This window comes from Dama dama, chromosome 15, assembly GCF_033118175.1.
Source record: "Dama dama isolate Ldn47 chromosome 15, ASM3311817v1, whole genome shotgun sequence".
NCBI classification, from domain to species: Eukaryota; Metazoa; Chordata; class Mammalia; order Artiodactyla; family Cervidae; genus Dama; species Dama dama.
The window spans coordinates 67,723,273-67,749,983 of record NC_083695.1 but is presented as its reverse complement, the minus strand read 5'-3'; the positions used below and the strand labels follow the sequence as shown (position 1 = coordinate 67,749,983).

Below are 26,711 nucleotides of genomic sequence, written 5' to 3'. Positions count from 1 at the left end.
ACAGAATATAATCACCACCTTAAATTACGAGATGAATCTCTCTTCAATCTTGGAGAATTATATAATGTTAAAATGAAATTTCATTGAACTTAATATCTACCTGCCATTGTTTTAGAAAGAAGCATCCCCTTTACCAAAGAAAAGACAAGAGATTATCATAAATAGATAATTTCATAAGTCTTACACTGAGAAAGACATATCTTATTAAACTACTATTTACCCAGTGTGTTTTTCTGAAGCTGAGTTGGTAGTCCAAGAAATGAAATTTGTTATTCAGAAGCAAAAAAAAGACTGTAGCAGATTGTGGAGTACTTGGGACTTAGTTTAGAACTTCAAATGAATAAAGAATTTGGATTATTGAAGAGGAAAAAAAAAGATTTCAGATTGGAGAGAAACAATGAAGAAAAAGACATACAGGAATAATTGTAAGCTTTGTGATTATGTAGTAATTATGTCTTCATTTTTATTTCCCCTTGTATCTGGAGCAGGGCTCAAGTACATGTGCAGGTGTTCAATAAATTTACACTGACTGGATGGACCTATAACAAGTGGTTCTTTCTAGCATCTGGTTTCTAGCATCTATAGGAATGCTATTTGTATGGACAGAAAATCACAAAGAATAATAAATGAACTCTAGAATCTTAAAAAGTAATTCCACTTTCCTTTCCCCCGTCTTCTTAAACATAGTACAGGACAGCAAAATACAGCTTCCAATTATCCAGCTGCGTAAAGTATGGGCTGAAGCAGTACACTATGTGTCTGGGCTGAAAGAAGACTACAGCAGGCTCTTTCAGGGACAGAGAGCAGCCATGTAAGTGAGTTCTCTTGTTTATAGGCACAGTGTCATGTGCATTCATGCTCAAGAATTAAATTTTGCTACTTTTCACTAGTCAATATCCCATGCAAAAATATATTACTGGGCCAATTTGCAATGTAATATTCTGATCAGGCGTGTAGAATTCTTATTAACAGTCTGAAACCATCCAGTTGCAATAGACAGTAGTTCCTGAATGGTCCTAGTATAAGAAGATTGTTTTATCATAGAGTATCACAAGCAGAAATTCTTTAGAGATCAGATTCTAGAGATCAGCTATTTCTCATAGATTGATAATAGAAACATAGGCTTTGGGCTTATGGCAGTTTGAGGTTTTAAACTTTTGTCCCGTGTTTCTAAAATGCTTATATCTTGTTTTTTTCTTGCTGTGGTTTAGGTTAAGTCTTCTTAGATATAATACTAACTTGACAAAAATGAAGAATACTTTGATCTCAGCATCTCAGCAACTGAAAGCTAAATTGGAGTTTTTTCACAAAAGCATTCAGCTTGACTTGGAAAGATATAGTGAGCAGATGACTTACGGGATATGTAAGTGTTGGATAATGTATTTGAAACAAGTGTCTTGTCTCTTGAAGCCATCTGCTGTGTTACCTTCTTACCTGTTAGCCAGTTGTTTCACTTGCATTCATATTAGAACAAAAGATAGGACATCTCATATCATTGTAAACCGTGTTTGGTTTGAATATTAGTTTGTTATTTTTTTAATCTTTAGTTGAGCAGCTTTACTCTGCCCACCCCTCACCCCCACAATTGGACTAAATTGTTCACCTTTAAAAAAATGCAAAATGATTTAAGAATTTGATTGTCAAACCTCATTTAAAAAATAGATACAAAGTCTATATTAGGGTGACTTCTTAGCCTGGGAAGTCTTAATTTACTTATTTTTCTATAAATAATAATACAAGCAACTCCAGGTTGTTTTTTTTTTAAATTTCTAAACAACCTATTGTGGAGTCCCACTGTTTTTTATTGTACATAGTCTCCAATTTTTTGGTATTTAATTCTGAGCTTATCTCCCTTCAGATGTACTAAGGAAATGTAAAAAGCAGAGTTAAAATTCAAATAATAAACCAAAAGAGTTGCCTTCAGCATTTCTGTTTGTATACTTATCTTGAGCAAGGTGTGTGTATTTCAGAATTAAATGATCAACGGTGTCCAGCTGAGTAAATAAGTTTTCTCACCAAAGCTGGTTCTATGATTGATGTTTTATTCCTGTTTGTGTATTATAGGCATTCTGATGAATGGCAAAACATAGTTATTTCATCAGATTATCTTTGACTTATCTTGTTAAGTTGTATATCTTAGAAAGTGAAGTTGCTCAGTCTTGCCCGACTCTTTGCGACCCCATGGACTGTAGCGCACCAGGCTCCTCTGTCGGTGGGATTCTCCAGGCAAGAGTACTGGAGTGGGTTGCCATTTCCTTATACTACTGTTTAAAAAGAGTGAGGTAGACCTATGTGTGCTGATATTAAAAAATCAGTTGATCTTTAAGGCAGCAATGTTTTAAGTTGGAGAAAAAAACAAGGAAGGAAAAGTATATGTAGATGATTCTATTTATGAGAGAAAAAGAGATGTGTCTCTGTAAGAAATGATTAACACTGGGATCGCAGAAGGTGGAGAGTGAAGCGGAGGAGACTTTTTACATCTCTATATAGTGTTTGATTTTTTAAAAATATCATGTTCGTGTATTACTTTAAAATTTTTTTCTTTTTTTTTAAAGAGAAAGTCATCTGTATTAGTTTCCCAGGGTTGCCATAACAAATTGCTATGAACTGGGTGGCTTAAAACAATAGAACTTTATTATCTCACAGTTTCAGAGGCTTAAAGTCCAAAATCGATGTATTGTCAGGGCCTTGCTCTCTCTGAAACCTATGGAGAAGAATACTTCCTTAGATTCTTCTGGTACTTTGCCAGCAATCCTTGGCATTCCTTGGCTTGCAGCTGTAGCACTTTAGTCTCTGCCTCTGTTGTGAAATGGAGCTTTACTGTTCATATGTCTGTTGCTGTGTTTCTTCTTCTTTTCTTAAAAGGACACTAGTCATACTGGATTAAGACTCAACCTTAATTTAGCTAATTGCACCTGACACTATTTCCAAATAAGGTCAAATTCTGAAGTACAGAGTTAGGGCTTCACCATCTTTTGGGAGAACAGTTCAACTCATAACTGTTTTGATGTTAATATGGCAAGGAGATGGGTAGGTCAGTAATTAAACCTATGGCTATTTCTGAGATAACCAATTAAGACTTTTTTTTTAGCCTCAGAAAAAATGTTAAAAGCATGGAAAGAAATGGAAGAAAAGGCTATCCACTATGCTGAGGTAAAATCACTGAGCTCATTCTGTGTGCTTATTAACTCCTGAGGGGTCCCTTAGAAATTCTTTGGTTTTGGTGTGTAGAGTATTTCTCATATCATTCCTGAATATCAGACAGATATCTAGTATGTATATTTAGAGGGAAGTACCACAGTGGATAAAAACAAGAGCTTTGGGTAAATGATACTAAAATGAAGCCTCACTATGCTTCAGTTTCCATATTATATTATGGGGACTATACCTTTTTTAGTGGGGTTATACAGATTTAAGTGGGAGTGACTAATAAATGGTAGTTATCACTGTTATCTTTAAGACTGGTTTTGATAGGACGGCTGGACATCCTGGTTTACCCAGGACAGTTTCAGTTTACCTCTCTTGCCTTAATTATCAATTAGTTAAGTTAGTTAAGTGAAAAATGCTCTGTCGTGTCCAACTCTTTGTGACCCCTGGGCTATACAGTCCATGGAATTCTCCAGGCCAGAATACTGGAGTGGGTAGCCTTTCCCTTCTCCAGGGGATCTTCCCAACCCAGGGATCGAACCCAGGTCTCCCACATTGCAGGAGGATTCTCTACCAGCTGAGTCACAAGGGAAGTCCAACAATACTGGAGTGGGTAACCTATCCCTTCTCCAAGGGATTTTCCCGACCCAGGAATTGAACCAGGGTCTCCTGCATTGCAGGTGGATTCTTTACCAACTGAGCTATCAGGGAAGCCCTTATTATCAATAATACTCTCAAAATTATGCTGGTTTGGACAATATATTTTTTATGGTCACACTGTAGGTGGCAGATTCTTTCTTTACCTTGTACATCTGTCTGTGGTCTCATTAAATTGTTGCTCTCCTTGATGGCAGCACTTCCTGAGGAATGAGTGTGGCAGTTGGTATCCTGGGTTGGGAAATCCAGTGTTTATCTTTCTGCATCCTTATTCAAGTTGGGAACAAGAGACACTGAAAATCGTAGAACTGAGATGCAGTGGTATTGATGGTCACTTTTACTTATTAGTGACACTTCTGTCTTTTTCCTTCTCAGGAGGAGAAAGAAAATGCTAGTAGTCTTCTGTTGTCAGGAGAGAAGCCTGAAATAAGTTGGTTTTCATGTGAAAGTTACATGTCATAATCTGAGAGACAAAAAGGCTTGAACAAAATCAGTGTTTTACATTAAATCACTTTGTTCTCTTACTGTAAGAAGTCATTCTCTGAGTTCCTCATATTGTGTGGTGGTGAGCCTGTCATTTCTTTTGTGTTTCATCATATTTTAGGTGGGTGTTATTGGATACCTGGAGGATCAGATCATGTCCCTGCACACTGAAATCATGGAGCTACAGAAGAGCCCCTACGGACGACGTCAGGGAGACTTGATGGAATCTCTGTAAGAGTGAAGTCATGTTGTTAGTGTTGGTGTCTGTAATTTTTGGTAGCAGATTATTCTTTCATTGTATTTCTGGAAGATTAAATATGGTTCTTTTCTATAGTTTATCTTTCCTAATCACAGGAAATTTTGGCAATAACTCTTTGGGTTGACGTTTGCTATTTATTTATTTTTTAAAAACTTTTAATTTTATATTGGGGTTATATTATAGTTGATTAACAATGTTGTGATAGTTTCAAGTGTATAGCGAAGGGACTCAGCCACATATATATACACCTGTTCTTTTTCAAATTCTTTTCCATGACCTTTGCTTTTTAAATCGAAGCATCTTTTCATGTGAGTGTTAATAATTTTTCAAGTATTTTAAGTTGCAAACTATTTCCCTACTTACCACACATCTGGTTTAAGGAAGGTATTATTTATTAAATTCCCTAAATAAGGTTAACTTCCTAAGTGTTTGGATTAGAAACTTCAGATTTTTTTCCTTTAATCACAGGACATAATGGTACAGAAATACTATATAAGTGATGGTGGATCAGAGCAGATACATAGTATATTAAACTTTGCATCTTAAGATCTTGCTTATTACCCAGTGAAACACCCTATAAAATATTCATTGGCAATATGTAATTACTTGAAAATGGGGTCATTACTCTATTCAAATAATATTGTTCATTTCAGGTTGGAAATTATTAAAGTCATTAAACTATCTTCACATTTAGAAACATGTTTTCTCTTTCATAGGGAACAGCGTGCAATTGATCTATATAAGCAGTTAAAGCACAGACCTTCAGGTAAGACACTTTCACAGTACACAAAGGCATTTTAGGAAACCATCACTAGCTTAACAAATCTGTAAAACAGGATTTTAAGCAAGCTGCAGAATGAATTCCAGTTTTGATATTGCCATTGAGATGTTTAGGGGCTTACCTCATGGCTCAGTTGGTAAAGAATGTGCCTGCAATGCAGGAGACCTGGGTTCAGTCCCTGGGTCACAAAGTTCCCCTGGAGAAGGGAATGGCAAACTACTGTAGTATTCTTGCCTGGAGAATTCCATGGACAGAGGAGCCTGGCAGGCTATATAGTCCATGGGGTGGCAAAGAGTTGGACATGATTGAGCGACTAACACTTCAACTTCACATTGAGATGTTTATGGTACAACAGCATTTAAGTCTGTGAGAATTAAGAAATTAGGAAGGCAAAGTAATAATGTTTGAAATAGACAAAAAAATTTTTAATATATTTATTTTTAATTGAAGAATAATTGCTTTACAGTATTGCATTGGTTTCTACCAAACGTTAACATGAAGCAGCCATAGGCTTACCCATGTCCCCTCCCACTTGAACACCCCTCCCACCTCCCTCCCCGTCTCACCCCTCTAGGTTGTTACTGAGCTCTGGTTTGAGTTCCTGAGTCATACAGCAAATTCCCATTGGTTATCTATTTTACATATGGTAATGTATGTTTCCATGTCACTGTCTCCATACCTCCCACCCACTCCTCCACACCACCCCCCGACCCTAGCCATGTCCATAAGTCTGTTCATAATGTCTGTGTCTCCATTGCTGCTTTGCAAATAGGTTTTTCAGTACCATCTTTCTAGATTCCGTATATATGTGTTCAGTTCAGTTCAGTCGCTCAGTCGTGTCCGACTCTTTCTGACCCCATGGACTGCAGCACGCCAGGCCTCCCTGTACATCACCAACTCCTGGAGTTTACTCAAACTCGTGTCCATTGAGTTGGTGATGCCATCCAACCATCTTGTCCTCTGTCGTCCCCTTCTCCTCCTGCCCTCAATCTTTCCCAACATCAGGGTCTTTTCAAATGAGTCAGTTCTTCACATCAGATGGCCAAAGTATCAGATTTCAGCTTCAGCATCAGTCCTTCCAATGAATATTCAGGACTGATTTCTTTTAGGATGAACTGGTTGGATCTCCTTGCTGTCCAAGGGACTCTCAAGAGTCTTCAACACCACAGTTCAAAAGCATCAATTCTTCAGTGCTCAGCCTTATTTATAGTCCAACTCTCACATCTGTACATGACTACTGGAAAAACCATAGCTTTGACTAGATGGACCTTTGTTGACAATGTAATGTCTCTGCTTTTTAATAAGCTGTCTAGGTTGGTCATAACTTTTCTTCCAGGGAGCAAGCATCTTTTAATATCATGGCTGCAGTTACCATCTGTAGTGATTTTGGAGCCCCCCAAAATAAAGTCTGTCACTATTTACATTGTTTCCTTATCTATTTGCCACAAAGTGATGGGACCAGATGCCATGATTTTAGTTTTCTGACTGTTGAGTTTTAAGCCAGCTTTTTCCCTCTCCTCTTTCACTTTCGTGAAGAGGCTCTTTAGTTCTTCTTTGCTTTCTGCCATAAGGGTGGTGTAATCTGCACATCTGAGGTTATTGATATTTCTCCTAGCAGTCTTGATTCTAGCTTGCGCTTCATCCAGCCCAGCATTTCTCATGATGTACTCTGCACATAAGTTAAATAAGTAGGGTGACAATATACAGCCTTGATGTACTCCTTTCCCGATTTGGAAGCAGTCTGTTGTTCGATGTACAGTTCTAACTGTTGCTTCTTGACCTGCATACAGATTTCTCAAGAGGCAGGTCAGGTGGTCTAGTATTCCATCTCTTGAAGAATTTTCCATAGTTTGTTGTGATCCACACAGTCAAAGGCTTTTGCATAGTCAATAAAGCAGAAGTAGATATATGTGTTCGTGTATGATGTGTTCTTTCTGACTTAATTCACTCTGTATAATGGGCTCTAGGTTCATCTACCTCACTGGGACTGACTCAAATGTGTTCCTTTTCATAGTTGAGTAATATTCCATTGTATATATATACCACAGCTTCTTTATCCATTTATCTGTCAATGGACGTTGGGTTGCTTCCATGTCCTAGCTATTATAAATAGAGCTGCAATGAACATGGGTTACATTTGTCTTTTTCAGTTTTGATTTCCTCAGGGTACATGCCTAGTAGTGAAATTGCTGGGTCATATGGTGGTTTTACAGAGAAGGCAATGGCACCCCACTCCAGTTCTCTTGCCTGGAAAATTCCATGGATGGAGGAGCCTGGTAGGCTATAATCCATGGGGTCGCTAAGAGTCGGACATGACTGAGTGACTTCCCTTTCACTTTTCTTTTTTTTTTTTTTACCATCCAACCATCTCATCCTCTGTTGTTCCCTTCTCCTCCCACCTTCAATCTTTCCCAGCATCACAGTCTTTTCAAATGAGTCAGTTCTTCCCATCACGTGGCCAAAGTATTGGAGTTTCAGCTTCAGCATCAGCCCTTCCAGTGAATATTCAGTACTGATTTCCTTTGGCATGGACTGGTTGTATCTCCTTGCAGTCCAAGGGACTCTCAAGAGTCTTCAACACCACAGTTCAAAAGGATCAATTCTTCATTGCTCAGCTTTCTTTATGGTGCACTCTCACATCCATACATGATTACTTGAAAAAGCGCAGCATTGACTAGATGGACCTTTGGTGGCAAAGTAATGTCTCTGCTTTTTAATATGCTGTCCAGGTTGGTCATAGTTTTTCTTCCAAGGAGCAAGTGTCTTTTAATTTCATGGCTGTAATCATCATCTGCAGTGATTTTGGAGCCCAGAAAAATAAAGTCTGTCACTGCTTCCATTTTTTCTCCATCTATTTGCCATGAAGTGATGGGACCAGATGCCATGATCTTAGTTTTCTGAATGTTGAGCTTTAAGCCAACTTTTTCACTCTTCTCTTTCACTTTCATGAAGAGGCTCTTTAGTTCTTCTTCACTTTCTGCCATAAGGGTGATGTCATCTGCATATTTGAGGTTATTGATATTTCTGCTGGCAATCTTGATTCCAGCTTGTGCTTTTTCCAGCCCAGCATTTCTCATGATGTACTCTGCATATAAGTTAAATAAGCAGGGTGACAATATACAGTCTTGATGTACTCCTTTTCCTATTTGGAACCAGTCTGTTGTTCCATGTCCAGTTCTAACTATTGCTTCTTGACCTGCATACAGATTTCTCAGGAGGCAGGTCAGGTGGTCTGGTATTCCCATCTCTTGAAGAACTTTCCACAGTTTGTTGTGACCCACACAGTCAAAGGCTTTAGTGTAGTCAATAAAGCATTAAGTAGATGTTCTTCTGGAACTCTCTTGCTTTTTCAATGATCCAGTGGATGTTGGCAATTTGATCTCTGCTTCCTCTGCCTTTTCTAAATCTAGCTTGAACATCTGGAAGTTCACGGTTCATATACTATTGAAACCTGGCTTGGAGAATTTTGAGTATTACTTTGCTAGTGTGTGAAATGAGGATACTTGTATGATAGTTTGAACATTCTTTGGCATTGCTTTTCTTTGGGATTGGAATGAAAACTGACCTCTTCCAGTCCTGTGGCCACTGCTGAGTTTTCCAGATTTGCTGGCATATTGAGTGCAGCACTTTCACAGCATCATCTTAGGATTTGAAATAGCTCAGCTGGAATTCCATCACCTCCACTGACTTTGTTCGTGGTGATACTTCCAAAGGCTCATTTGACTTCGCATTCCAGGATGTCTGGCTCTAGGTGGGTGATCACACCATTGTGGTTATCTGGGTCATGAAGGTTTTTTTTCGTATAGTTTTGTGTATTCTTGCCGCCTCTTCTTAATATCTTCTGTTTCTGTCAGGTCCATACCATTTCTATCCTTTATTGTGCTCATCATTGCACATCATGTGCATCATCATGAAATGTTCCCTTGGTGTATCTGATTTTCTTGAAGAAATTGCTAGTCTTTCTCATTCTATGTAATGGGACTCTGGGTTGGGAAACACCATGTATGTCTTGGGTGTTTACAAAGTATATTAGAAAGTTAGTATTATATTAAAGCTTGAGAAATCTTGCAAAACCCCAGCATTTTTGATCAAGGAAATTTTTACTCAAGTTATACCTATTATTTTGAAAAATGATACTCTGAGGAAAAATGATAAGCAATACCTAGAATTTGAGAATCTATACTCTCTTTTTTTTTAAATGTCTTCTCTTATAGCCAAGAAGTTCATAATATACATTAACTCCCATTTGCAGTATTCTCTCTTGATCTGTCCTCAGAGAAGAGGGTTCAGTTCGGGCCACACACTATCCTTCTATATTTCTGAGGCAGATGTCTGTTATTAAGGCTGTCATTTAGCCTTATTTGTTTCAGGCCATATCACACTATGTCCTGAACCGCTCCTGTCCCGCCGTGTCCCAGAGCTGCAGCTTTATCCTCTTGCCAGGCTCGATCTCCAGCAGGCGGGAGAAGAAGTCCACGCCGACAGTGGGGTCTCAGGCTGGGGAGCGCAGCCCAGGGAAGCGGCCCTGAGTGAAGCGGTGCAGGAGGCACGACTTTCCCACGGTGGAGTCCCCGATGACGATGAGGCGGAACTGGTAGATCCAGATGGTCTCCATCGCTCACCTGCCCAGCGGACTCTAAGGCCGCCCCACCCTCCTACCCGCCGCCGGGCAAATAAAGCGGCGGGAACTCCCCTTTCACTTTTCACTTTCATGCATTGGAGAAGGAAATGGCAACCCACTCCAGTGTTCTTGCCTGGAGAATCCCAGGGATGGGAGAGCCCGGTGGGCTTCCATCTATGGGGTTGCACAGAGTCGGAAATGACTGAAGCGACTTAGCAGCAGCAGCAGCATGGTGGTTTTATTCCTAGTTTTATAAGGAATCTCCATACTGTTCTCCATAGTGGCTGTATCAATTTGCATTCCCACCAGCAGTGCAAGGGAATTCCCTTTTCTCCTTACCCTGTCCAGCCTTTATTGTTTGTTGATTTTTTGATGATGGCCATTCTGACTAGTGTGAGGTGATATCTCATTGAAGTTTTGATTTGCATTTCTCTAATAATGAGCGATATTGAGCATCTTTTCATGTGTTTATTAGCCATCTGTATGTCTTCTTTGGAGAAATGTCTCTGTAGGTCTTTTGCCCATTTTTTATTAGGTTTGTCTTTTTTTTTTTTTAGTTTATTTTTTTAGTTTTTTAGTTTTATTTTTATTAGGTTTGTTTGTTTTTCTAGTATTGACTTGTATGAGCTGCTTACATATTTTTGAAATTAGTCCTTTGTCAGTTGTTTCATTTGCTATTACTTTTTCCCATTCTGAGGGTTGTCTTTTCACCTTGTTTATAGTTTCACCTTGTTTATGTTTATAGCTTATAGCTTATGTTTTTGCTATGCAAAAAGTTTTAAGTTTAATCAGGTCCCACTTGTTTATTTTGAAATAGAGAAAATTTTAAAGGGAAGTGAAAGGAAGGAATGAAAGAGATAAAAGGAACTCAGAATAAGGGAAAGAGGAAGCAAGAAAATGTGTGGAAGATGTAAAAAAAAAAAAAGAAAGAAATGCTGCTTAAAATTAAAGAGATTGGGGGGACTTCCCTGGTGGCCCAGTGGCTGGGACTCTGTGCTCCCAAAGCAGGGGGCCCCGGGTTCAATCCCTGGTCAGGGAACTAGATCCCACATGCTGCAACTAAGATCTGGTGCAGCCATAAAAAAAAAAAGAGATTGGGAAGAATTTGAGGCTGTGGATTCAGGTGTGGAATGGTCAGAAGGATGCCCATATGCTAGGCCAAAAACAGTGTACTTTGAAAATGATACCTTCCTCTGCACCTGGTCACTGGTTGCTTGCTTCATTGACAAAACTGTTCATTTCTGTTGAACATCTGCTGAATACAGAGCATGTTCTGATGGAAAGTACACTGGATTGAGAATTGCATGCATGTTCAGTTGTGTCCAGGGCTTCCCTGGTGGCTCAGAGGTTAAAGCGTCTGCCTGCAATGCGGGAGACCCGGGTTTGATCCCTGGGTCAGGAAGATTCCCTGGAGAAGGAAATGGCAACCCACTCCAGTATTCTTGCCTGGAGAATCCCATGGACAGAGGAGCCTGGTGGGCTACAGTCCACGGGGTCGCAAAGAGTCGGACACGAGTGAGCAACTTAACTTCAGTTGTGTCTAACTCTTTTTGACCCCACAGACTATAGCGCACCATGCTCCTTTGTTCATGGGATTTTTCCAGAATGAATACTGGACTGGGTTGCCATTTCCTCCTCCAGGGAATCTTCCAACCCAGGGATTGAACCCATGTCTGTTGAGTCTCCTGCATTACTGGAGAATTCTTTACAGCTCAGCCACCAGGAAAGCACCCGGATTAAGAATTAGAAGGCTTTAATTGTAAATTGGGCACTTTATTGAGCAAGTAACTTTTTTTCCTGGTATCTCATTTCCCTCTTCTGCAAAATGGGGTAGAAATCTAACTTTCCTAACTCAGTGACTATACATGGCATTATATTTGACAGGATGTTTGTGAAAGTGCCTGAAAACTATAGAGTATTATGTATGTGCAAGATATTATCCTTCAGTTAAAACTGATCTGTTTTGAAGGATTAGGGAAGAACTAAAAGGTGAAGTCTGTGCCCTGATCTGTTATATACTAAAATTGTAAACAAACAAAACGGTAACTTTTACACCTTAAAATTTACAAACACATGCAAATATTAAATAGCATGTAACAAATAACAAAATCTCCTCTACATTGGTTTTAACTGTAGTGGAATTTGTTCAGTTAATTTCTACAAACATGTATGAGATATGTATACAATAGGCATCTAACCCTGATTGGGAGTCATGGTTGGTTAGAGGAGGTTTCCTGCAGGAGACGACATCTGAGATGAGCCTTAAAGGATAAGTAGCTGTAGCTTGGTGAAAGAAGGTAGACTTTTATATATGCAAGTATAATAGATAAAGACACATACATGTAGCAGTTAGCATGTTTGAGGAAATGTATTGTGATTATAGAGTTTATAGAAGGATTGGATTTTTTTTTATATTTAATATTGGATTTATATTTTTATATTGGATATTTATATTGGTTTATATTGGATTATAGAGTTTCAGAAGGAGAAATGTGACTGGATCACAAAGGATCTGGCATGTCATAGTAACAGTTTTGGATTTCATCATGATGGCAAAGAGAAACCCTAAAAAGATAGAATCAGGAGAATGGCATGATCAGATTAGCATTTTAGAAATACTGCATTGGTAGCATTGTGGATAATGGATTAAAGTGTGGCTGGGTTAGAGACATTCATCAGTTATGAGGTTGTTGAGTAATTGTGGCACAGGATAAGGTAGGACATGAACTAAAGCAGAGAGCCTGAACTGTGGCAGTGGGGAGTGGCAGTGAAGAGAAGGAGGATAAAGGCAAGAGAGATATTTAGGAAGTAGAACTGATAATATAGGGTAATGGATTGGATATGGGTGGAAGGAGATGGGATAGAGAGTCATGGATGCCTGCCAAGTTTCTGGCTAGAGCAATTGGGTGCTCTTAGCACCCAATTCTAGTGGGTGAGGACCACTCACCATGATAGGAAGTATAGGAAAGATGACAGGCTTAATGGGAAAAGAACATGGGTTTGTTTTTGTACATGTTGATGTTAAGGTGTCAATGGAACATTTAAATAAGATGGACAATAGTATATATGTGTGTATGTATATATAAACACACATACATACACATATATACATGTGTATTGTATGTACATATGTATGAATGTATTGAACATGTGGATTTAGTGGAGAAATCCAGACTGGATATTTAGCTGGTTTGAGAGTAATTAGCCATAGGAATAAAGTGATCATCTTGTATAGATATGTTGAATAAGAAAACCAAGGATGGACCTAGAGAATACCAGCATTCAAGAAATGGCTAGAAGCAGAAGAGTATACAAAAAAGATTGAGGAATGACTTGAATGTATAGCAGGAATGATATGATGGGAATAGGACAGAGAATTTCAAGAAGAAAGTGATCAGGGTGAAATGCTAGAGATGTGAGTAATAAAAATGATAATGAAAATATCCATCAGACTTGGTAGTTTGGACATCATAGGTGATCTTGGTAAAATAATGAACTTTTGGGAACAGAACTAGATTGTAGTGGGCTGAAGAGGGAGGTGGGATAGGAGGAAATGGAAAAGTCAGTCTAGATCAGCAGTTCTTAAAAGTGTAGCTCATGAACCCCTGAGGATCTGCAAGGGATCCTTTTAAGAGGAGTCAGTGAAGTCAAAACTGTTTTCACAATACTGGAATGTTCTTTGCCTCTTTTACTATGTTGACATTTTCACTGATGCTGCAAAAACTTTGGTGGGTAAACAGCTTGCACCTTGCTTAGCATGAATGAAGGCACTGGCACCAAAGTATGCTTATAGTCACTGATTTTCACCAGTATGGGTTCATAGTTTTAAAAAAAAAATGCCAGTTTCATTTAAGAGTGTCCTTGATAAGGCAGTAAAAATTCTAAAGAAATGTCAACCCTTGGGTATATGTCTTTTTAATATTCTCTGTGACAAATGGAAAGTACTCATAAAGTGCTTCTGTTACATGCTGAGGTATGAAAGTGAAAGTCACTCAGTCGTATCCGACTGTGACCCCATGGACCATACAGTCCATGGAATTCTCCGGGCCAGAATACTGGAGTGGGTAGCCTTTCCCTTCCCCAGGGGATCTTCCCAACCCAGGGATCAAACATAGGTCTCCCGCACTGCAGGTGGATTCTTCACCAGCTGAGCCACAAGGGAAGCCCAAGAATACTGGAGTGGGTAGCCTATCCCTTCTCCAGGGGATCTTCCCGACCCAGGAATCGAACCAGGGTCTCCTGCATTGCAAGCGGATTCTTTACCAACTGAGCTATGAGGGAAGCCCTGCTGAGGTATGACAGTAGCCCTGCTGAGGTATGATGGTTGTCCAAAGGAAAACCACATCAGCAATTGTTGACATTGCTTGTGGACCAGCCTCTTTAACAGAACACCATTTTTACTTGGAACAATGATCATCAGATAAACTGTGGTTCTTCAAATTTGGGTATGTGGCAGATATTTTCTAAAAATTAATGGAGCATGACTATCACTTGAAGGATAAAAAAACAACCAATATTAGTTGTCAATGATAAAATTCCATGTTTCAAGCAAAAAATTAGAATGTAGGAAAACTTCTATCCATCATCCAAAATTTGTCAGCTTCTCGATACTTAAATACTTTTCTGATAAGATCGGTGGTGTTATTAAAAAGATTTGCAAAAATGTAATGCCAATACTCTCGCTAAATTTTTTGAGGAAAATACAGTTATTTTGGATTAAAATGTTTTAATAATGAGTTTATGTTATTTTTAATGAATAAATAAATATTTTTATATTTCTCAGTTTAATTCCTAAAAAACCCTGGGGTTCTTAAGGATTTTTGAGTGTAGGTGTCCTGAGACCAGTAAGTTTGAAACCTGGTTATCTAGGCTATTCTTTCCTGAAGCTTGGCTGTTAAGGAACGAAGAGAGATGAGCAGCTCAGAGAGGTTGAAGAATGAAGGGAAGTCAATTTTCAGAAGAAAGACTTAAGCTTGTTTATGCGCTTGGGGCCAAAAGCCTATGGAGAGGGAAGTCTCTGAACAACTTTGAGGGGCTGACTCCAGAGAATAGTGGGAGGGGTTGGGCTTGTTGCTCCTGATCTTAGAGAGGGAGATGTGTGTGGATACAGACACTTCTGTGGGTATAGGGGGTGAAAGGTGAGAATCTTACTGCTTTACAGCCTCCTGTTCCAAAGTAAGATGTTGGGCTAACTACAACAGAAGAGATGTGACATCATAGATTTAAGGAGTATGCTAAACGAGTATGCTTTTGAAAACTGATGTGTGCAGTGGCAGATGTTGCTGGTCCAGGACATTTATTAAGAATCCAGAGCAGAAGTGAAAACCTGTGAATTAGTTAGGACAGCAGAGAGAATGAATGTATAATTGTTTTGATGGTAATGTTTAGTAGCTTGGATACAGAAAACTGTTAGAGCAGGTGGTTAGACTGATCTAGGTTTAGGATGTTGCTGACAATAAAGGGACAGAAAAGTTGAAAATAATGACCAAAAAAATGATAAGTTAGAGTAAAATACTGAGATTTAAGATTTCAAATAGAGCAAGGCTAACTTTTTTCCTTTAATCTGTATTCATTACTCTCCATCTCCTGACCAATGAATCAGATATTGTAGATGAAGATGTATAAAATTCCATCCATTGACTCAGTCAAATTAACTTTCCACAGTCATTGATAAAATTTGTTTGGGTTATTCTTACAAATCTTTGCAGTAGTCACAGGTATCAGCATATCACAGGGCCTAGAAATAAAGTTGCTATCCAAAGAACTGATACTCACCTCAACTGACAAACAAGTTGTGACAAGTTTTGTCTCTTGTTGGGGCTAATATAATCAGACTTGAGGTATATGGTCTTTGGTGTCTTTTTCCAGTTCAGAGTTGACTTGAGATTCTTGTTCAGCTGCAAATGGTGAAAACCAACTTTACCCATGCTTTATGTTGGAGTAGGTTAAAGTTCTGAGGTCGTTGACCATCTAAAAGAGCTATATGCTATATAGTTATATGGCAAAGCTGTTGGGCTTGATCTGTGGGATTTATTAATAAGTGCTGTTTGGAGAGAAGCCTTTTGGGAGTCTCTGTCTTTGGTTGTTTTTGAGGGACGGACAGAGAAAAAGATGTGTGGGAACTAAAGCTGAGTACTCGGGAAGGCCTTCACCGTGCTAACACAGGGCACAACTTTTTAAAAATCTCTTTTGATATTCCTTTCATAGTAAAATATGGGTAGCATCAGTAGCCATTTCTTGGGACTCCTGTGAGTATTAAATGAGAAAACTGTAAGTAGATAATAGCATATAATAATAATATTATTTTTGCATTTGAGATTAATTATTGTCTGGGAAAATGCCAGCATGATCCATGACCAAACTTCCAATTTTTTAAGACTTAAATAGCCATTTTCTGAAACATAACAGTTAATGCTAGTTTTTGGGTTTGCTTTTTAAATGAAGTGGCATATCCTGTAATGGTAGAACTCACTGTGACCACCATCCTACCACCATCCCATTTGAGGATCTTTGTCAGCTGCCAGTTTACTTTGAGATGTCATACTGCCCTCAGACTGAACTTTCAAAATGTCTGCAGGTCCTTTTATGCATCAGATTTGGCTTAAGTTGATCAGCTTTTTTCAGTGTTTTCATGGGTATAAACAGATGGATAAACATGAAATTTCAAGCAACCTAGCTGGAACTCCTTTGAGTCAGTGAAAGTTTGATGAATTGTTGTACTGCTTCTAAATACATTTTGTTAGTCATCTAAGAAAAATTGTTCTCTTGTTCAGAAAGCTGCATATATATCTGGGGCTTGAATTAGCCAACATAATCCTTCTCAAAACAGAGAAGATACAGTGTCTTTGAATATACAGTGATAAATCTATGTGTACATTGTTGTTCTTTAGTCGCTAAGTCCTGTCCAACTCTTTGTGACCCCACGGAGTGCCTCACACCAGGCTTCCCTGTCTTTCACTATCTCCCGGAGTTTGCTCAAACTCATGTCCATTGAGTCAGTGATGCCATCCAACCATCTCATCCTCTGTCACCCCCTTTTCCTGCTGCCTTCAATCTTTCCCAGCATCAGGGTCTTTTCCAATGAGTCAGTTCTTCGCGTCAGATGACCAAAGTATTGGAACTTCAACATTAGTCCTTCCAATGAATATTCAGGGTTGATTTCCTTTAGGATTGCCTAGTTTCATCTCCTTGCTGTCCAAAGGATTCTCAAGAGTCTTCTCTAGCACCACAGTTCGAAAACATCAATTCTTCAGCGCTCAGTCTTCTTTATGGTCCAACTCTCACATCCATACATGACTCCTGGAAAAACCGTAGCTTTGACTATAATGGACCTTTGTTGGCAAAAGTGATGTCTCTGATTTTTAATACTCTGTCTAGGTTTGTCATAGCTTTTCTTCCAAGGAGCAAGTATTTTTTAATTTCGTGGGTGCAGTCACCAACCACAGTGATTTTGGAGCCCATGAAAATAAAACCTGTCACTGTTTCCATTGTTTTCCCATCTATTTGCCATGAAGTGATGGTACCACATGCCATGATCTTAGATTTTTGAATGATGAGTTTTAAGTCAGCTTTTTCACTTTTCTCTTTCACCCTCATCCAGAGGCTCTTTAATTCCTCTTTGCCACTCTTTTTTAGAGTGGCATCATCTACATATCTGAGATTGTTGATATTTCTCCTGGCAATCTTGATTCCAGCTTGTGAGTCATCCATCCTGGCATTTTGCATGATGTACTCTCCATATAGTTTAAATAAGCAGGGTGACAATATACAGCCGTGACTCCTTTCCCAATTTGGAACCAGTCCATTGTTCCATGTCCGGTTCTAACTGTTGCTTCTTGGCCTGGAGACAGGTAATGGTCTGATATTCCCATTTCTTGAAGAATTTTCCACAGTTGTGATCCACACTGTCAAAGGCTTTAGCATAGTCAACAAAGCAGATTTTTTTTTTTCCGAATTCCCTTGCTTTTTCTGTGAATCAGTGGATGTTGCCATTTGATCTCTGATTCTCTCTGCCATTTCTAAATTCAACTTTTACATCTGGGAGTTCTCGGTTCATGTATTATTGAAGCCTAGCTTGAAGGATTTTGAGTATTACTTTGCTGACATGTGAAATGAGCACAATTATACATTAGTTTGAGGCATTGCCTTTCTTTGGGATTGGAATGAAAACTGACTTATTCCAGTTCTGCAGCCACTGCTGAACTTTCCAAATTTGCTAGCATATTGATGCAGCACTTTAGCAGCAGCATCTTTTAGGATTTTAAATAGCTCAGCTGGAATTCCATCACCTCCACTAGCCTTGCTGGTAATGCTTCCTAAGGCCACTTGACTTCACACTCCAGGATGTTCTAGGTCAGTGACCACATATCATGGTTATCTGGGTCATGAAGACCTTTTTTGTATAGTCGTTCTGTGTATTCTTGCCACCTGGGGCTTCCCTGATGACTCAGATGGTAAAGAATCTGCCTGTAATGCAGGACATCCGGGTTTGATCCCTGGATTGGGCAGATCCCCTGGAGAAGGGAATGGCTACCCACTCCAGTGTTCTTGCCTGGAGAATCCATGGAGAGAGGAGCCTGGCGGACTGTGGTCCATGGGGTTGCAGAGTCAGACACAACTGAGCAACTAACACTTTCTTTTTTATGTATACATATATACACACAAAGACAGACTTTGTTTTTAGTTATATGATTATTTATAGATATATAATCGTAAAACCTTTTATACTAATTTAATTTTGAAATTAAATGGAGATGTTAATTATTTAAGACTAGTTTAGGATTTTTAGGAATTTTTTGTTTAGGGCTGGTTTGTTTAATGCAGAAGAGAGGTTATACCTACTGACTGAGTCCTTTTATAGATCACTCCTACAGCGACAGCACGGAGATGGTGAAAATCATTGTGCATACTGTGCAGAGTCAGGACCGGGTTCTCAAGGAGCTGTTTGGTCATCTGAGGTAGAAATATTGTTTTGTTTCCTACTGAAAAGCCAGGGAACCTTTGCCAGGTTCCTTTTAAAACGTAATACCCCTTTCTGGTACATATACTAGACCCAGGAAGAGTACTGGCAGCATGCTGCAGAGCTTAGCGACGGCTGCATGCATTTAGTGTCCTCTCGGTGTGCACTGCTTTGCAGATCAGTCACTAAATCTGTGCTGATTGTGACTCATTCCCCCAGGTGGGTTTGGGGTATGGGGTACAGTCTTGGGGGATATGTAAGTGTCTGACACAGATTTTACCTCTCCAGCAAGTTGTTGGGCTGTAAGCAGAAGATTATTGATCTACTGCCCAAGGTGGAAATGGCCCTCAGTAACATCAAAGAAGCTGACAATACTGTCATGTTTATGCAGGGAAAGAGGCAGAAAGAAATATGGCATCTCCTTAAAATTGCCTGTGTAAGTAATTTTTAATATGAATTATTTAATATGACACTAATTTGCTGTTATTCCCTACAAAAGGGTTTTTTATTAGCATGATTTCTGTCCTCTTTAAGACATATGTATTTTATGTTGGGTTGATGCTCATGTTCTTTGCTTGGTGTCTCTCTAGTGATTCAGATGTAGGACTTCACGATCTTTCTCCGTTTTCTCTCTCCTTTCTAGTCTCCTGTTTTTATACTCCTCCCAACCCTAGACCACTGTGGTCACCCAACCCAACTTGGGGATAGATGTGCCTGGCTAATTTGAAAAACCAGCCCTTGGTTCAACTGGAGTTTTTCCTCCAACTAAAGTAGAATGGAAGGATGGATACATCTGATTTTAGTCAATGAAGAAAGAGGTCCAGGAAAGGATAATTTGTAGGGTGTGTAACAGTGGAGGTAGTTTTGTACAGAAATACTCTGGTTCTGCATAAAAGTAGTGATAGAAATGTGTCTTAGGAATATGAATGCTTGCCTGTAATTTTATTTTTTTCCTTCAGACACAGAGTTCTGCTCGGTCTCTAGGATCCAGTCTAGAAGGTGTAACCCCTCAGCTGCCCCCAACTTCAGCAGAACGTGAACATCCTCTGTCATGCGTGGTAACTCCTCAAGATGGGTGGGTTCACTTTGTTACAATAGATAGTTGTGTGTTCAAGAGCAGTGGTGGGAATGAGACAGTAGAGTGAAGTGGTTAAGATGTAATCTTCACTGCCTTATAGACCAGGATTGAATCCTGATTGTCCCTTTGTAATAACCCCACACAATTACCTTTACTGTTTTAATGTTCACATTTCCTCACCTGTAAAATGGGAAGTGCTATGAAAATTCAGCTAGACAGTATATTTGGGAAGTGAATCCTTAGCAAATGTTACTTCTTATTAGCTCAATCCAAGTTCTAAGTTCTTACTGACTTATTAAACCTTTTAGCCATACTTTATTCCTAAATTTATCATTTATCTCTAAGAATTTATGCTTTTTGCAGTTGTCATTTTAGGGCCTTTGATCACCCCTCTAATGGAATTGAGTTTAATCTACTTATTTTATAACTTAGTATTCTTTTTTTTTTTTTAACTTAGTATTCTTAAAATCAGACTATTTTCAGTGCCTTAAATCATTTTTGGAAACAACTCAAGTTTGAAGTCCTATATTTTCTTTTAATTCCTACTCTTCTGCTAAAAGCTGAATGACTATCCATTTCTGTTATTTTTCTCAGCATGAGATGTGCCGTATCCAGAGCCAGTGGCTCTTTGCTAGCTTGTATATTGTCGCTTTTCTTACAACTCATGGAGACCTCTACAGTACCAGCATTTCCTGGAAGTTCTGCCCATAATTAGTTTTGCAGAGGTGCAGCCGTGTAACATCACTGCTCAGGAGGTCAGCAGCTGCACATTCTGTACTCTGCTTTTATGAGAGAAAAGCACATGGCAGGAAGGCAAGCTGATACCAGGTATTTTATCTTCTTCAAGAAAGCAAGTTCTAGGGTATATTTTAAGGTCATTATACATTTGGCCCAATGTAATACATCCACAGCTATAGCATAGACTATAATTAGTTATATGGACTTTAGGAAATATTTCATTAATCAGAGTTGATGCAAATAAAGTTTAATATCTTTTTGCTTTCATTAGAGGCATTTGGGTTTATTAGAGAATGCAAATGGTTGCAAATGTTACCTCTACACAAGTGATTTTCAGTGTGAGGTTATGATTGTTTGCAAAAATATATTCACCAGGAATTTTAAAATATATTTTCCAAGAGGAAAACTGGTTTCAGTAATAATATACCTGTGGTACTTAACCACAAGGATTGGGGACTGTTGACCTCAATTTTTCTATCTGTTGAATAAGCTGAATGAGAATTTAGTTCTAACAGTGACCATCTTCCATGGCCTGGAATTGGTTCTACTAGGCTAGGGACTGAGGGTTAGTAAAAGGTAAGGATGGAGGCCATATAGAGGAGGAAAGTATAGAAGATAGAAATCAGATTCAGGATTGTCTTCAAATTTCCAAGGATACTTCTTGGTTCTTGGCAGGTCCCGTCACAGTTTTCTTCTGCTGTCCTCAGGAATCAGCTTGCTTTTCTTTTTCATTGTTGTCATCTATATTTTCCAGTTTTTTTTCACCTTCCCTGATCTTTGCAGAAAAGATAGTTTATCTTTTCTATCTCTTCCCGTACATTTGTGTCTCAGAAGTAAGCATGCTGATGTTTTTACTACTTGTTAGGAAAAGGAACTGTTCCAGAAACAAAAAGAGATCTTTATCTGGCTGTGCCACACGATCTCTTTTTCCCTGAGTGAGCATTTTCAGGGGGAAAAAGTTGTATGTAAGTGCCACTTATATTTCAGAGGAAAATCAGACTGGCTTCATAGTGGACTCCTTCTCATTAGAGCTGGGCAGAAGCAGCAGCCTGGAGTAACAAACAGGCCTCTGCCTCTGGGTGGGAGGGATGAGCAAACTGAAGGCAACAGGAATCAGCTGCATTTGGTTGCTGGGTTGTGGTGTTGTAGGAAGAGCAGTATCATCCTGACCCTGAAGATCAGAAAGTAGAGGAAATTCATATGCCCTTTTGCTTTCATTCCACAGGGAGACTTTAGCACAAATGATAGAAGAAAATTTGAACTGTCTTGGCCATTTAAGCACTATTATTCATGAAGCAAATGAAAAACAGGGCAACAGTATGATGGTAAGTTTTATATGAATATGGAAGTGTGTTTTAAGTGTGTTGGGTGCAAAGGGTTTAACTTTCCATGCTGGACTTATCTGGTGTTTGGGATTCAGTTGGGGAATAGAACTCAGAGGAAAGAGCATTTGAGGAATGCTTAACCTCAACTCCCCATCTTCTCTTACTCATGGATATACTACGATTATGCCATCAGTAATCTTTAATAGCATTTCTGGTCAAGTTAAATGGTGAGCTTTCTTTGCAGTGTGACCACTGAAATCAAATGGTCTGTACTTTTTTGCTTCTGCAGTCAGTTTTCTCCAGTAAGATGGGACATAATTTGTACTGTAATTCAAATATAGTTAACTGTTGTGTGCAAAATGAATAATGTTAATATGGTTACTAACAGAAGTGTTTTTATGAAGATTTGATTGCTATGAATTATTGATTTGTTAAAACTTGGAGAAACTACAATAAAATATTTACTGGATTAACTTTTACTATATTTAGTCTTCATATTAATTCTATTACTTCCTCTTTCATTATTTGCTTCAAATATCTGAAAACTCTGAAATTTTTTTTTGTTAGTAGAAATTAAGGTAAACTAAACTCTTTAATTGTAACTTATTTGTACTTTTGGTTTTTCAACTTTGATTATAAAATCTCCAAAGAAACAGAAAACTTGCGAAAATGAACACCCATATACCTACCGCTTAGAGTCAACATCTAATGGTAACTTTTTCATGCCTGGTTTTAGAGTCTTGACTGGAGTTGGTTAACAGAATGACTTGCCACTTAGTGACTCTCCTGAAACCTATGAAGTTGTTGCTGCACAGGTTGGACATTTGTTTTTCTCCTATGAAACCATTCTTCAAATACCAGTCAATGGAAGAAATGACTATGATCAGAAACTCCACACGATTTTATAGCATAATATTTGACTCTGGGTAATTTTAACCTCTGAACAGATAGAATTTTATGAGTCAGTGGACTTAAATCCATTTGTCTTCAAACCTGGTAAAACATTACTTACTTAACTGATTCTTTCAACATTTAACTTTTGGGCATAAGGCCAAAATAATGTATACAGAGAAGAAAATCTCAACATGTATTCTAAGTAAAAAGCGTTTGCCTGTGTTTCTGTGGAAGAGACTGCTTGTGTTGTACTTGTGTTGCACTTAACAGTGCTCTTCCCAGCATCATAAGAGTTTGATCCCATTTTCCATTTTACTGCACATTTGATTGTATCCCTTTCCTATGAAAGGGACTGTGCATTTGTGCCTTTAATACCAATTGATTCTTCCAAATCTTGTTAAGTGTGCTATGTGTATATGTATTTAAGATGTACATTTAATAATATCAAAAAGAAGATGCCTGTTAATTTATAATGTATTTGAAAGCTTATCTGTGTTTTCATTTGTAAAAATGGGTCTTTTAAGGAATCTTTCATGTCTTGTCATACAAATTTATAAAGATCTGCATTCCTTATCTGTAATTCCAAAATCCAAAACTCTTTGCAAACAAGATTTTTCATAAGATTGATGACAAAATTCATCTGCTTGCACATCCAACGAGAACTGACATTGAGTCTACTTATCCCATTTAGTGTGAATATTCTTTTCTTTTGCTGCAGAAATATTACTGTATTTGATTTTTTGGGGGAGGGTGCTGCCACAGACCCTGCCTGATGTTTATGTAGTCTGGTATATGCACTGAATTACCTTTCTAAAATCTGAAAATTTCATAATTCTGAAGCATCTGGCCCCAAGGGTTTCAAGACGAGATTGGGTGCCTTCAAGATGGTATGGCCGCAGACAGGGTTTCAGATAAAGGATTGTGGATCTATCGTCTGTTAAATAATTTAGAAGGTATTACTTGTTTAAAAAATGTGAAATGTTTTTGTATTCTAGATGGTTTTTCACTTTGTGTGTATTAAACGGTTTTTAAATTACTTTTTGAATCTCTATTCATTAAAATCGGATTGTAGCAGAATAATTGAATATGCTTTGAGAAAATGTGAAGGTTCTATGAAGCAGAGTTGGAGCACAGAGTAACATAACAGGCTTTTAGTGTACTTAGGAATAAAACAGACTTACGGTAAAGGCAGTATTGGGTAGCTTCTTTAATACAGTCTTTGCTCCTGAGATGGTCTGTCATGACTATCTGTTTCTAAAAACTATGCTTATACCATGTCCTAAAAACTGCTGTCTTAGTTAAACCATCCCCATTTTTGTTAACTGTCATTTTCCCAGTCATCTCAGTTTGAGACCTTGGGATTGTCTTCGCCTAACTTTTTAGTCAACTGCTACTACTGTTTCTCTGAATATGGACATTCTGACTACCAGCCGTTAAAACTGGCTGTCTCTCTCTTGCTTCTTCCAGTTCTAGACGGTTTCAATCAGTAAACATTTATTGGGTACCTGTTGCTTGGAAGATATTGAGCAAAATGGGAAGATCAGAAAAATTAACACAGGCAGTACAGTAAGAGTGTTTATTTGGAATGAAATTATTGTTAAAGGCTTTTTGAAATGAGAATTTTCCAAATATCATTATAATAAGTGATAAAAGATCTGGTATCAGTTCAGTTCAGTTCAGTCGCTCAGTCATGTCTGACTCTTTGAGACCCCATGAATCGTAGCACGCCAGACCTCCCTGTCCATCACCAACACCCGGAGTCTACTCAAACCCATGTCCATTGAGTTGGTGATGCCATCCAACCATCTCATCCTCTGTCGTCCCCTTCTCCTCCTGCCCCCAATCCCACCCTGCATCAGGGTCTTTTCCAATGAGTCAACTCTTCGCATGAGGTGGCCAAAGTACTGGAGTTTCAGCTTCAGCATCAGTCCTTCCAATGAACACCTAGGACTGATCTCCTTTAGGATGGACTGGTTGGATCTCCTTGCAGTCCAAGGGACTCTCAAGAGTCTTCACCAACACCATAGTTCAAAAGCATCAATTTTTCGGTGCTCAGCTTTCTTCACAGGCCAACTCTCACATCCATGCATGACCACTGGAAAAACGACAGCCTTGACCAGATGGACCTTTGTTGGCAAAGTAACTTCTCTGCTTTTTAATATGCTATATCTAGGTTGGTCATAACTTTCCTTCCAAGGAGTAAGTGTCTTTTAATTTCATGGCTGCAGTCACCATCTGCAGTGATTTTGGAGCCCCCAAAAATAAAGTCTGACACTGTTTCCACTGTCTCCCCATCTATTTCGCATAAAGTTATGGGACCAGATGCCATGATCTGAGTTTTCTGAATGTTGAGCTTTAAGCCAACTTTTTCACTCTCCTCCTTCACTTTCATCAAGAGGCTTTTTAGTTCCTCTTCACTTTCTGCCATAAGGGTGGTGTCATCTGCATATCTGAGGTTATTGATATTTCTCCCAGCAACCTTGATTCCAGCTTGTGTTTCTTCCAGCCGAGCGTTTCTCACGATGTACTTTGCATATAAGTTAAATAAGCAGGGTGACAATATATAGCCTTGACGTACTCCTTTTCCTATTTGGAACCAGTCTGTTGTTCCATGTCCAGTTCTAACTGTTGCTTCCTGACCTGCATACAGGTTTCTCAAGAGGCAGGTCAGGTGGTCTGGTATTCCCATCTCTTGAAGAATTTTCCACAGTTTATGGAAGGCTTTGGCGTAGTCAATAAAGCAGAAATAGATGTTTTTCTCGAACTCTCTTGCTTTTTTGATGATCCAGTGGATGTTGGCAATTTGATCTCTGGTTCCTCTGCCTTTTCTAAAACCAGCTTGAGCATCTGGAAGTTCACAGTTCACGTATTGCTGAAGCCTGGCTTGGAGAATTTTGAGCATTACTTTACTAGCGTGTGAGATGAGTGCAATTGTGCGGTAGTTTGAGCATTCTTTGGGATTGGAATGAAAACTGACCTTTTCCAGTCCTGTGGCCACTGCTGAATTTTCCAAATTTGCTGGCATATTGAGTGCAGCACTTTCATAGCGTCATCTTTCAGCATTTGAAATAGCTCAACTGGAATTCCATCACCTCCACTAGCTTTGTTCGAAGTGATGCTTTCCAAGGCCCACTTGACTTCACATTCCAGGATGTCTGGCTCTAGGTGAGTGATCACACCATTGTGATTATCTGGGTCATGAAGATCTTTTTTTGTACAGTTCTTCTGTGTATTCTTGCCACCTCTTCTTAATATCTTCTGTTTCTGTTAGGTCCATACCATTTCTGTCCTTTATCGAACCCATCTTTGCATGAAATGTTCCCTTGGTAGCTCTAATTTTCTTGAAGAGATCTCTAGTCTTTCCCATTCTGTTGTTTTCCTCTATTTCTTTGCATTGATTGCTGAGGAAGGCTTTCTTCTCTCTCCTGTCTATTCTTTGGAACTCTGCATTCAAATGGGAATATCTTTCTTTTTCTCCTTTGCTTTTTGCTTCTCTTCTTTTCACAGCTATTTGTAAGGCCTCCTCAGACAACCATTTTGCCTTTTTGCATTTCTTTTCCATGGGGATGGTCTTGATCCCTGTCTCCTGTACAATGCCATGAACCTCTGTGCATAGTTCATCAGGCTCTCTGTCTATCAGATATAGTCCCTTAAATCTATTTCTCACTTCCACTGTATAGTCATAAGGGATTTGATTTAGGTCATACCTGAATGGCCTAGTGGTTTTCCCAATTTCTTCAGTTTAAGTCTGAATTTGGCAATAAGAAGT

At 38.8% G+C, this 26,711-nt stretch overlaps 1 protein-coding gene across 2 annotated transcripts in view; it reads left to right on the top strand.

Moving 5' to 3' along the window:
- Positions 1-23,978, top strand: part of CHUK (component of inhibitor of nuclear factor kappa B kinase complex) — a 40,995-nt gene extending 17,017 nt beyond the window's left edge. The window contains exons 12-21 of one of the 2 annotated variants that reach the window (XM_061162379.1): positions 688-811; positions 1,212-1,363; positions 3,092-3,153; positions 4,409-4,518; positions 5,263-5,312; positions 18,809-18,905; positions 19,196-19,343; positions 19,867-19,965; positions 21,949-22,048; positions 22,785-23,978. In XM_061162379.1, the coding sequence (XP_061018362.1) occupies positions 688-811; positions 1,212-1,363; positions 3,092-3,153; positions 4,409-4,518; positions 5,263-5,312; positions 18,809-18,905; positions 19,196-19,343; positions 19,867-19,965; positions 21,949-22,017 (911 nt within the window). In that variant the 3' untranslated portion in view covers positions 22,018-22,048; positions 22,785-23,978. Of the gene's footprint in view, positions 1-687; positions 812-1,211; positions 1,364-3,091; positions 3,154-4,408; positions 4,519-5,262; positions 5,313-18,808; positions 18,906-19,195; positions 19,344-19,866; positions 19,983-21,948; positions 22,049-22,784 lie in introns of both variants that reach the window. The other variant, XM_061162378.1, reaches the window with a different exon arrangement.
- Positions 23,979-26,711: the final 2,733 nt, after the last annotated feature.